The sequence below is a fragment of the Sciurus carolinensis genome, chromosome 1 (genome assembly GCF_902686445.1).
Source record: "Sciurus carolinensis chromosome 1, mSciCar1.2, whole genome shotgun sequence".
Classification (NCBI taxonomy): domain Eukaryota; kingdom Metazoa; phylum Chordata; class Mammalia; order Rodentia; family Sciuridae; genus Sciurus; species Sciurus carolinensis.
The window spans coordinates 55915939-55929282 of NC_062213.1; the positions used below are offsets into that span (position 1 = coordinate 55915939).

Consider the following 13344-nt stretch of genomic DNA (forward strand, 5'->3'; position numbering starts at 1 on the left):
ATTTTTTTTTGAAATCAGAAAGTCGAGGTTTTCCTAAAATGCCTTTACATTTATTGTCTCACTTGCCTGAGTTACTTTTTATCTAGGAATATTCTATGCCCATGGCATTTATTTTCTTCACACACACGTTGTCTGTGTTACAGTCCTTCTTAAGTGAGGGGTCTATAAGTAGATCTGGGGACCTCTTAGCCACTCATACCCAGTTTGCAGGTAATACAGAGCAGAATCACAGGCCTGGTTGACCAATCCGTTGTACAGTGCCTCTTGAACTCAGCTGTAAAATGTAGAAAGGTATCTTAAGACTGATGCCCTGTGTCTTCTCTGTCTCCTCCATCCTTGCTTCCCAGAGTGTGGGGCTCTCACTGGACATCCAACAGTCACCTCAGTGTAGGCCACCAGCCACCCTGCTGTTAGAGGGACTTTTCAGAGGATACACTGGACACTCTCCCACTTAACCACCTCTCAGGCCACATGGGTAGAGTTGAAGATGGGCAACAATCTGTTTGCACAACTAGATGAATAAGGAAGTAGATAAAATAATGAGTTGATGGGACACAGGATCACCAATTTCAGTCTCTTGGTACTTTCAGGCCAGTTGTTGTTGTCAGCTTTTTCGCTGCTGTGACTAAAAGACCCAACTAGGACAACTGTAGAGAAGGAAAAGTTTATTTGGAGGCTCACAGTTTCAGTGGTCTCAATCCATGGACAACTGGCTCCATTCCTTGGGGCTCAAGGTGAGGCAGAATATCATGGCAGAAAGTGGCAGAGGAAAGCAGCTCATATGGTTATCAGGATATATATATATATATATATATATATAGAGAGAGAGAGAGAGAGAGAGAGAGAGAGAGAGAGAGGTCCTCCACTTGCCAAATGCAAATATATACCTCAAAGCCACGCCCCCAATGGCCTCCTCTTCCACATACCCTACCACTTCACTTACCAGTCAGTTAATTCCTATTAGGGGGATTAATTCACTGATTGGATTAAGACTCTCACAACCCAGTCATTTCCCCTCTGAACCCTCTCTCATTGTCTCATTTTGGGGGACCCCTCATATCCAAACTGTAACACCAGTGATGTGGAAAGTCTCTGTGGAGAAAGAATTGGCCCTGTTTTCTTGTCCTGCTGGCCTCCCCCATCTCTGTGTTGGTGTATATCTAAGAAAAATGGGAGGGGCAAGAATTTTAGGGTCAAAAGGACCATAAGTTTTTATCTTGCTCCTGTGAATCTGGGTAAATTATATACTCTCAGGGGATCTCAAGTTTTCTGGTAGAAATAAATACTAGTCTCCTCGTCAGGTGGTGATTGTAAGGTTTTTCTATTTTTATGAGATCACATGTTATTACAGAAAAAATATTCAGTGATACTTGTTTTGAAGCACAGTATGGAAGATTTTATCCAGGACCATAGAGGTAGATGTGGGGACCACTGCATTGGGGGTCTTGCAGTGGGGGAGGGAGACTGGCTCCACTCTGAATACAGCATGGGCAAATGGGAATTTATAGCCAGAGGGAAACATGGGGGTCTGTGGGTGGAAAATCACTAAGAGGAAGCATCAGGGGTAACGTACATTCTGGCTAAACCAACTCAACAGGATTCTTGCTGAAGGCAGGCCAGAGTGACCAGATATCACCTGCGAGTGACCAAGAGTGAGGCAACTAATCAGAGGTCAAGGCAGATTGGATATCAGGGATGCGGATTCTGGCTAAACTGACTTAGCAGGGTTCTTTTGCTAAAACTAGATTTTACAAGGAAGTACACAGATGGGCCTAGGAAGGGTTCAAAGACCTGACTGAAGTTTGGTCAAGCAGAGAGTCTTTATCTATATAAAAATCTCCCCTCAGAGTAACTGGGGTATTAAACTTCAATAAATATTATATTAATGTTATATTCCCTCTTTACCTTTTTGGGGGTGAAAGGGTACTGAGGATCTAGCCCAGGGCTTCATGCATACTAGGCGAGCACTCTACCACTAAGCTACATCCCCAGTCTCCACCTCGCCTCATCTTTTAAAAACAGCTTTCTCCAGATTCTGAGAAGGAACATTAAAATTAATGAACAAGTAATACTTAAACGTATCCTCATTTCTCACCTTTCATGTTGAATGAGAAATTGTTGTATTTCCACAGCCAGATTCTCTTTCCATCTTAGATATTGAAGTAGCTGAGCACATAAGACACAAGCTAATATTGAGAAAATACATAAGGTACAAGTTTGGAAACCGTAGAGTTGGAAGTGATGAAGACTGAATTTGATCTAGTGGCCGGATTCTTTCGTTTTTTAGTTTTATTAATGCTTCCAGATATCTTCCAAGCCTGTCCTTCAGCCCCCTACATTTGTCTTAAGTTTTCACATCAGTGATTTGAAGCATCTGTTTTCAAATCAGACTGTCTGGGTTCAAAACCCTAATTTCACCACTCATTCAGGTGTGTGACTTTGGGTGAGTTGCTTATCTCCTGTGAACTTCTGTTTCCTCATCTGTAAATGGTGGTACTTTTCCCCACCTTACGGAAATGTTGTGGGTAAATGAATGTATTTGGACTTAATTAACTCAGATTTGGATGTAAATAGGATGTACTTGTGTTGGTGGGTGTGGTTAATAACACTCCTGAGATATACTTTTCTGGTTATTTTGGATTTACCATTCTGTTCTTCCTTCATGTCTTTTATTTTCATTTTGTTTTTCCAGTTGATTATCTAAAAACAAACTTTAAATAATGTTGATGATTTGCTGCCACCTACAGGCTCCTATGGGAAAGCAGAACACAACATTTACCAGCTTTTTTCCCTCTTGGTACCAGGGACTGAATGCAGGGGTGCTCTGCCATTGCACTACTTCCCAACCCTTTTTATTTTTAATCCAGGGTCTTGCTAAGTTGCCCAGGCTGGCCTTCAACTTTCATCTGCCTCACTTTCCCAAATAGCCAGGATTACAGGCATGTGCCACCACACCTGACCATTACCAGCCTCTCAGATGTCAAATATGACATTTCCATGTCGTCTAGGTGGTCCTGAACCAAACATGAATAATCCCACATCCTTGGAACCTCTTTGTTTTCCTTGGTAGCCTAATGGAATATTTAAATAGCACATAGTTAAATATGTACATAGTTGGGTATCCCTTATTTGAAATTCTTGGGACCAGAGTGTTTCAGATTTTGGAGTGTTTAGAGTTTTGGGTTGCACAGACTTTACCAATTGTGCATCTCTAATTGGAAAATCCAAAATCATGAATGCTTTAAAATTCAGTAGCTTTTTGAGCATCAACTTTGGTTTTTCAGATTAGGAGTGCTCAACCTGTATCTGAATCCCTTTAGATTCTTCCTGAATTGGGTAGTACACATAAAGCATTATTAGCAACTAGATTATTTATTTCTCCCTTGTATAAGTTGATTTGAAAAGTATTGTTTATTCAAAAGCATGGGAGGGTCTTTTCTGTTTAAGGCATGACTTAGCACCTGAATTTTGTCAGTCTTGTTTTGTTTTTGGCTCCTGTTCTAGTTGAGAACTTGGGAGCTCTGAGCAGAGCATTAAAATCACGTTTAGTGCTTGTTTTGGCAGCACATATACTGAAAAAAAAATAAAAACAAATAAATGTTTATAGGCAGTTCTGTTACAGTTCTTTCTGTGCTGCCTTATCTGATGGCTCCTTGTGTGCTTGTATCCTATCCTCAGTCTCATACTCCCTTGTCACACAGTCTGACGTGGAGGGTGAATTTCCAAGTGCACACAGATCTCGGAAGTGGTTTCTGACAGTACAGGGCACAGTGCCTCCTCCCAGTTTGGTTTGGCTGGCGTTGCACTAAGGGGTGCCAATGCCAGGAAGCAGGAGATGCATCTGGTAAAGGCCTGGGTGCTGACCTGAGGGGCTAAGCTTTGTTTAAAAACAATAAGGAACCGCTAGAAGATTTCAAGTGGCAAGTGACATGGTCCAGCTTCTGTGATGGAAATGTTACTTAGAGTAGTCCATTCAAAATATTTTAGAGGAAACATGCAGAAGCAGTTAGACATTGAGCTTGTCTACCTGCTGATCGTACATTTGAAGTATTGTGTGTGTATTTGCGAGCTTAGTCATATTCTGTTTGTCAGTCCAATTTGTGGTTTTGGAATTGTTTGATTTGCATGACTTAATTCTGTAAACGCCTTCCAGATAGGCACTGCTTTGGTACTTCACTTTGGAGTTTCTTTTTATTAGACAGTTATTATACAACGGATCCTGTTCCAGGTGCCTTTGTAACGTGTACACAACATACATACACACTGGCACGTTAGTTCATACACTTCTCTAATGTTTACTGTGATAAAGGCAGCTTTTTCAACATTGTAGATCTTTTTTCTCTCTGCCTGCTTGCCTGTTAAGTCCTTTATCTGCTCCTGGCATCTTGTTTTGGGCAGGTGCCACAATGATGATATGACTGCACAAGCCCTTCTCAGAAATGGTAGTAGAAGGTGGTAGGGAACAACTGCAGTGGCTGTGACACTCAGTGGCAGAAAGAGGACAGAGAGGGAACCTTCCCCTGGTCTTCTGTGGGGAAAAAAAAATTTGCTGCCACAGGAAACTGAAATCTCAAATATGTGACATGGGAATGGGTGAGAGGACACTGAGTGCTTGCTTCAGGTGGAGATATTTAAGCAGGGTGTGTGTGTGTGTGTGTGTGTGTGTGTGTGTGTGTGTGTGTGAAACTCAGCAGTCACATATGTTAATACAATGTTTTGGATTTTTTTGTACTGGGGATTGAATTCAGGGTCACTTGACCCTAACCACATCCTCAACCCTATTTTGCATTTTATTTAGAGACAGGGTCTCACTGAGTTGCTTAGAGTCTCACTGTGGCTGAAGCTGGCTGTGAACTCATGATTCTGCTGCCTCAGCCTCCTGAGCTGCTGAGATTATAGGCGTGTGCCACTTCACCTGGCTTAATACATTTTTTTTTTGCGGTGCTGGAGATTGAACCGAGAGGGTCTTGGGCTTGCAAGGCAAACACTCTACCAACTGAGCCATATCCCCAGCCCAATACAATATTTTTAAAATGTCAAACTTAATGCAAACAAAATCTGTGATGAACAGAATATTGAATATTAAAAGTTTAAAGACAAGATCAGTAACAGTGCTGTCCGTGTAGAACCATTTTGGAGCCTGAGGCAAGAGGAAAAATCAGTACTGATCCTATCTATTTACAGTTGGGTATTATGTTTGTCATGGATTCTTTGAATTAATTTTGATTTTAAAACTGCATTATGGGACTGGGACTGTAGCTTAGTGGTAAAGTGCTTGCCTCGCACATACAAGGCACGGGATTTGATCCTCAGCACCACATAAAAATAAGGATATTGTGTCCATATATAACTAAAAAATATATTAAAAAACCTGCATTACAGTATTATTTGTGCCCACTTCCAGTTTGCACTAAGGTGTAGGACCTTACTGGCCTCATCTTAACCTTTGAATGAGGATTAAGCAAGAAGACAAGGGAGAAGTGAGGGGCAGTTTCCTCCCTGACCACTCCAGATTCAGAGCTTGTCTAACGGGCTCTCTTCTAGGGGAATGGGTGCAACTGGTTTGGTTGTAAATTATGTGAAAGTGTGTGTTTCACTGTGTATGTATGTATGGATTCTTTTTAAAGAGTATATGGATACCTAGTGTTCGCTCAAAAAGACCTGGCAGGATGCAAACCTCACGCGTCATCTCAGCTCTTTATTCAGGGGGGTGAAATGGTGCCCGCAGACCCACTCTCCTGGTGGAAAATGAGCCACTGAACAAAGAAAGGGACTGGGTTTATGTAGGTTATTTTGGTTTAGTGAACATCTGTCAGTTTTGCTTAGACAGTTGGGAATGTGCGTCTTCAGTCAAGGTCAGTGGACAGTGCCTAAAAAGGATTTTGCTTTGGAGGAGATACCGCCTCCCAGAGACCGTTTTCTTTGAGGATGATAAAGCATCCCCTTTGCCTGCAGCCTCTGGAAAACACTCGTCTTGGGAGATGAGAGCTGTCAGGGCATGGCCTTCATTTTCACTCCCTTTTCTTGTCCCCGGGTTTTACTATTTTGGGAATTTTTATTCTGCATATCCATTATTAGCACTGAGCATTGAACCCAGGAGTGCTCTACCACTGAGCTACGTGGGAAGAAATGGATGGGACATTGAGTTCATTCCATGATGTTTTCCCACTGTTTTTCTTTTCTTTTCTTTTTGCGGAGCTGGGGATGGAACCCAGGACCTCACACATCCTAGGCAAGTGCTCTGCCACTGAGGTTCCTCCCCATCTTTGAGGTTTTCAAATGTTGGGTTTGATCACCACAGGAAGCTAAAGATGTGCCCAGTATTCTCCCAGGGGCTAATGTGAAGGGGCTGAAATCTTGCATCTAATTTATGCTAATTTACTTGCGTAGCATCTTATAGATATATCCTGGGCAGACCCTGTTCTCAGCCTCTCTTCTGCTCTGTCATAACGATCTGGTGATTGAGAATGTGACCAGAAGCTAGTAGAGGCTGTGTTTTTTTTTTTTTTTTTTTCTTTTTCTTTCTTTTTTTTTTTTCTACCACCCCTGTCCCTTTTTATATTTTTAAATTCACCTTTTTTTTGGGGGGGTAAATGTGATTGATTATTTATTTATTTATTTATTTTTGGATTGAACCCAGAGGGACTCACTTAACCACTGACTGAGCCACATCTCCACCTTTTTTTTTTTTTTTTTGAGACAGGGAGGGTCTCACTAAGTTTCTTTGGCTATGAAGTTAGAATCCTCCTGTCTCAGCCTCCTCCTGATCCCCTGGGATAACAGGCATGTGTCCCCATGCCCAGCTAAGTTTTGCATTTCATTTTATTTTTATTTGTTAATTTTTGTTAGTTGTAGATGGACAGAGTATCTTTATTTTATCTATCTATCTATCTAGCTAGCTATTTATCTATTTATAGTGCTGAACATTGAAACCAGCAGTGCCTCACACGACCTAGGCAAGCCCTCTACCACTGAGCTTAGAGGCTGTATTTTCTAAATCATGTTTTGGCAGAGTCTAAGTCAGTAGTTGCCATATAGCCCAGACTTCACTTGTCTTTTCCTGGGGAGAGCCTGGTTGTGTGAAGGTATAGAAAGGTGATGTGTAGATCTAACCTAATTGACTTTATTCTGGCCAGTTTGGTAGAGCAGCCTAAAGGAGAATTTTACTGACCTTTCACAATTGACAGACTTTTCTTTTTCTTTTTTTATCCCCAAGGTCTGCTGAGGACAGACACAGTACCCGAAGAAGGAGAAGATGCTGCAGCCACACTCAGTGCCACAGAGACCCTTTCAGAAGAGGAACAAGAAGAGCTGAGAAGAGAACTTGTAAAGGTAAAGGAGCCCATTCCTTTTATATCCTGGTGTTTTGCACTTAATATGCAGCATTCGTAGTTCCTCTAAAGCATGTGGGAATGGCTTGTAGTGAGTTCCAGGGGAGCGAAAGCACTTAGTGTTTAGTTGCCTAAATTAGGTCTTGCTTCAGGAGAGGAGATGGAAGGGGATGATTCCAGTTTGTTTTTGTATGACAAAACATATGTGTCAGGTGGGTCTTAGAAGAAGCGTGTGAGGTGGGAATGGGTGGGAGGAATGCCCACGAATCTCCTAAGGGACATTGCTGAGCCTGGTATGTGCACTCTTCAGCTGCACCCGTGATTACTCTGTCCTTGCCTGTGTCATGGATGTGGACACCCCTGAACCTCCTGTCCTCCAACTCCATTCCTCCCTCCCTCCTTTCCTTCCTTCAGCTTCTGGCTGACTTCCAAATTCTAACTTCCTTTCTTCTATAAAATTCACATAACATAAAATTAACTGTTTTGCTGGGCACCATGGTGCATCTGTAAAATCACAGTGACTTGGGCGACTGAGGGAGGAGGATTTCAAGTTTGAAGTCAGGGCAATTTAGCAAGATCCTGATTCAAAATAAAACAATAAAAAGGACTGGAGTCATAACTCAGTGGTAGAGCACCCCTAGTTCAGTTCCTAGTACTGGAAAAAAAAAAAAAAAAGAACTGTTTTAAAATTGTACAATTCAGTGGCATTTAGTGCATTCACACTGTTGTATACTATTACTTCTTTCAAGTTCCAAATATTTTCTCTTGCTCCAAAGGAGACTTCCATACTCTCTGATTTCCCTTCTCTCAGCCCCTAGAAATAGCTAATCTGCTTGTGTCTCTATGGATTTAATTGCTTTCTGGATATTTCATGTAAATGGAATCATGCCTTGTATGACCTTTTGTATCTGGTTTCTTTTGCTTAGCATAATGTTTTCAATTTTTATCCATGTTGTAGTATGTGTTAATACTTCATTTTTATGGCTGAGTAATATTCCATTGTAATATCCTAGCATATTTCATTTCTTCATTCATCCATTGATGGACATTTGGGTAGTTTCCACCTTTTGTGGATAGTGAGCTTGCAACATTTATGTACAAATATTTGTTATACCTGGAAGTGGAATTGCTTTGTCATATGGTGATTCTACTTTAACTTTTTTTGGAGAACCACCAAGTTATATTATCATCAGCCATTTGTTCACATCCTTGATAAAATTTTACTTTCTGTCTCCCTCATTACAGCCATTCTAAGTGGTTGTGAAGTGGTATCTCATTGTGGTTTTGACTTGTATTTCTCTAATGACTAGTGATGTGGAGCATCTATTCATGTGCTCATTGACCATTAGTCCCTCTTGGAGAAATGTCTTTTCAAGTCCTTTGCCCATTTAAGCAATTGGGTTGGTTGTCTGTTGTGGAGATGTAAGAGTTTGTGTGTGTGTGTGTGTGTGTGTGTGTGTGTGTGTATTTATTTATTCTGGATTCTAGACCCTTATTAGATATACAATGGCCAAATGTTTTCTTCTATCCTGTAGGTTATTTATTTTTTTTACTTTCTCAATAGTATCCCTTGATGTGTAAAGTTTTAATTTTTGACAAATTCCAATTTTTTCTCCTCTCTCGTTGCTTGTGGTTTTGGTGTTATATATAAAAACCCATTTCCAGGGCTGGAGTGTGGCTCAGTGGTAGAGCACTCACCTAGCATGTATGAGACACTGAGTTTCTCAGCACTGCATATAAATAAATAAAAATAAAGGTTCATCAACAGCTAAAAATATATTTAAAATATCCATTTCCAAATCTCAAATCATAAAGATTTGTCCCTGTGTTTTCTTCTAATATTTTTATAGTGTTAGCTCTTAACATTTAAAGCCCTTTGTTTATTTAATCTCTGGTTTATGGTGGGGTTCCAAGTTCATTCTTTTGCATGTGGATATTTAGCTGTCTCAGACTTTTCTTCTCCAGTAAATGCTCTTGATATCCTTATCAAAAATCAATTAACCATATATGGGTTTATTTCTGAGCTTTTACATTCCTGTAGACATTTCCTCTTAAAATGGTACTATGCTGTTTTGGTTATTGTAGCTTTGTAGTAAGTTTTGAAATCTGGAAGTATGAGTCCTTGACCTTTTCTTCTTTTAAAAATTGTTACTCAGTGTCCCTTGCAATTCCATATGGATTTCAGAATCTGCCTTTTTTTTTTTTTTTGTACCAGGGATTGAACCCAGGGGTGCTTAATTACTGAGCCATATCCCCAGCCCTTTTTATTGTTGATTTTGGGACAGAGTCTCATTAAGTTGCTTAGGGCCTCAATAAATTGCTGAGGCTTTCTTTGAACTTGGGATCCTCCCGCATCAACCTCGAGAGTCACTGGAATTACAGGTGTTCACCACTGCTCCCAGCAGAATCTGCTTTTCTACCACAAAAAATACCACTGGAATTTTGATAGGACTGGCTTTGAATCTGTACATTGATTTGGTGAATTTTGCTATCTTAACAATATTAAGTCTTCAGTCCATGAACATAATATGTCTTCCCATTTATTTGGGTCATCTTCAATTTTATTTAGCAGTGTTTTGTAGTTTTCTGTATACAACTTATACTTCCTTAGTTTATTCCTTTAAATTTTTTTTTTTTTTTTTTGTGTAGTTGCCTATTCTGGATGTTGCATGTAAATGGAATTGTGTAACATATGGTCATTTGTGATTGCTTCTTTTACTTTATTTTGTTATTTTTTTTTACTTTGTATAATGTTTTCAAGGTTCACTCATGTTATGGCACATACCATGACTTAATAGCTGAACAGTATTCTGTTACATGGCCACATTTTGTTTTTCCATTCCTCAGTTGATGGACATTTAGGTTTTTTTCACTTTGGGCAGTTATACAGTAATACTCCTATGGACATTTGTATACAGGTTTTTCGGGGACATATGTTTTCAGTTCTCTTAGTTAAATACCTAGGAGTAGAACTGCCAGGACATAAAATATTTTCGAGGAACTGTCCAGCTGCTTTACTGCAAAACTGCATTATTTTTATCTTCCCACCAACAGTAACTGAGGTTGCAGTTTCTCTTTGTCCTTGCCAACACTGGTTAATGTCTGTCTTTTTGGTTACAGCAGTCCTAATGGGTGGAAAGTGATATTTCTATTGATGTTGATGGTCTTTTCATTTGCTTATCGTCATTTACGTATCTTCTCGCAAGAAATGTCTATTCAAGTCTTTTTCCCATTTAAATTGAATTATTTATCTTTTTGTTATTGAGCTGTAAGTTTCTTTATATATTTTGGATACTAGACCAGACATATTATATATATAAATTTAACTTTCAGGTACTTAATTTGAAGATTCTTGGCCCAGTCCGTCAGTTTTTCTTATTTGGTACTGGGGTTGAACCCAGAGGTGCTCTACCACTGAGCTATACCCCCAGGCGTTTTTATTTTTTGAGACAGGATCTTTTTTTTTTCTCTACCTATTTTATTGACGAATTGTAGTTGTACATATTGATGGGATTATTGTTATATGTTTGTACATGCACACAGCATAATTTTTCAAGACAGGATCTTGCTAAGTTGCTGAGACTGACCTTGAACTTGCAGTACTCCTACCTTAAGCTCCCTAGTCACTGGGATTACAGTGCACCACTGTACCTGACTTGTTAGTTGTCATTTTTATTCTGTGATAATGTGTTTTGAAGCTCAGCAGTTTTTAATTTTGACAAAGTCTAATTTATGTCTTTCTGTGGTTGCTTGTGGTTTACGTGTCGTATCTAAGAAACCATTGCCCAAATCAAGATCTTAAAGATTTGCCTCAGCGTTTCATTCTGAGAGTTATATGGTTTAGTTCCTATGTTTTGGTGTCTAATCCATTTTGGGTTAATTTTTTGTATATGAATTGAACTTTATTCTTTTATCCAAAAAATGGAAATTCAGTTGTCCTAGTCATATTTGTTGGGGGAATAAAATCCCTATTTTTTCTCCACTAAATTGTCTTGGCCACATTCATTGAAAACTAGTTCACTTAATTTTCTTCCACTGATCTGTAGGCATGCATGTTCTTCCCTGCCTCCCCTCCCCTCTTTATCGGTACTCAGGGTTGAAGCCACAGCCTCGAACAAGCTAGGCAGGCAGTGTATGACTGTGCTATGTCCCCAGTCCTCCCATGTCTGTTCTTAATGCCAGGTACCACAGCCTCTGCTAATAGAGCCTGTTGTACCTTTTTCACTCGTTACTTTTGATTTGTGTCAGAGATTCTTAATGACGTTCTTTAATGCTTTTAAGGTTATTGTGTGTGTGTTGAATTATGGAATGGTAGCTGTGTTGGGCTGTATGTTACAACAGGCTCACCAGCAAAAGTAGGGAATATGTTGGGTTCTGCCTTGTGGGGACGGCTTACAGTGGTCTTTCTTTACCACTTTCATTAGGGGAAATTGGCACCTCAGAAAACTGAGGGGTAGGAAACTTACTATGTAGGTTTCTGTGAAGAACCTGGGGATTTGGAGTTTTTGGGAAAGAAAGGTGTTGGAAAGGTAAGAGTGTATGATGAGGCCCCTGGGTTCAATTCCCAGTACCACCAAAAAAAGAAAAAGGGGTGGTGATTAACCCAACCTTTGGTCTGTAAGAATTAATCATTAGTCACAGAGATTTGTTAGTTCTTTCAGAACTTTAACCAAGTCTCTCATTCTTAAATCATTGAGAAATGGAGTCTGAAAACCTGGGTTGAACTTGTGGCTCCTGTATTACTTGTTGAATGACTTTGGGCAAATCGTTCAATTTACTCAATTTTAAACCATATTCACTCCTCTTCTGCTGCCTTTTTATATTCCACTTCATCAGCATTAATCTTAAAATGTGACTTTAAAAACTGGTGTGATACTTGAGATTATCTCCAACAGGCACAGAGCATCGTCCGTCAGCTTGTTCTGGATGTACCGTCCAGTTAAGCCATCTAAGAACTGTGTGGATGGAGTATTCTTTTTCTGGTAGCCACGTCGTGTTTGATATAGTTTTCTCTCCATTGTGGAGCACTATATTTTTCATTTCATGTTCTCTAAAGATTTAATTAGCAGTGAAAACAGTTGACTTAGCTATACTGTATGTTGTTTTTAAAAGTTGTGTTGTCTCTGAGGTCATAGAAGTGTGCTGGTGAAGGCTGAGGGTATGGCTTTGCAGCAAGCTAAGGGAAGCATTTCTGTAAGAGTCTAGAATAATAAGGAGCATACCTTAGGGACCTAATTTTTTAGTTTCCTAGGACCAAAAATAAAATTTCTTCCATATGGTGTGTTTCCCTGTGTGAGCCTACTCTTCTTCTGATTTCCTGGTTTAGCCTTTTCTCCTGCTCTTTCTTTTCTTTGTAGCACCTGCTTACAGTTTTAGCTTCCACAGCATCTCATAATCTCACTGTGTCCTAGCTATACCTTAAGGCTTCTTCCTCCAGCTTTTTCAGCTTCTCCTCCCAGTGTTATCTCAGTTTCTCAAACTAAACTCCTGGATGAGAGAATGATTAGTCAAGCACCTCTTTCCCACCAGTCACATCACTGGTTTGTGGCCACTCAGCAGGTGACTGGCCTTGGATCACTGACCCCCAGAGGATCTGCACAGGCCTCTGTGGAGAGCAGTTTGATTTATTATAGCAGTTTCTTTGGCAGGCATGGGAAATGACGTACCCAGTATGAAGTCATGAAATATGCAAGAAGGTTGAGTTTGAGTGTGGGTTGGTTGTGCATGTTTTGGTGGGGACTGAAGATTATTTTGATATTATATACAAATAGGAGCTTTTGTGGGCATTCAAGTAGTGTCGAAATATATTTGAGTATTATCCATTTGAAAGGATTTGCAACTCTAAACTGCCATGAGATAACTGAGTAAGGAGCTTCAGCGGGAGAGGAGAAGGCAGAGGACATCTCAATAGGAATTTGAACAACTACCTGGGGAGAGAAATGAACAGAGAAGACCTGCATGTAGCCAGTTTACTTAACAACATGCTTTTAAAGAGAGAGATAAAGGAATGAAT

At 40.0% G+C, this 13344-nt stretch overlaps 1 protein-coding gene across 8 annotated transcripts in view; it reads left to right on the forward strand.

Annotated features, from left to right (window-relative positions):
• Positions 1-13344, forward strand: part of Tpd52 (tumor protein D52) — a 250902-nt gene that overhangs the window by 75923 nt on the left and 161635 nt on the right. For all 8 annotated transcript variants that reach the window (XM_047548183.1, XM_047548153.1, XM_047548121.1 and 5 more), the window contains exon 2: positions 7217-7332. In XM_047548183.1, the coding sequence (XP_047404139.1) occupies positions 7217-7332 (116 nt within the window). The remainder of the gene's footprint in view (positions 1-7216; positions 7333-13344) is intronic.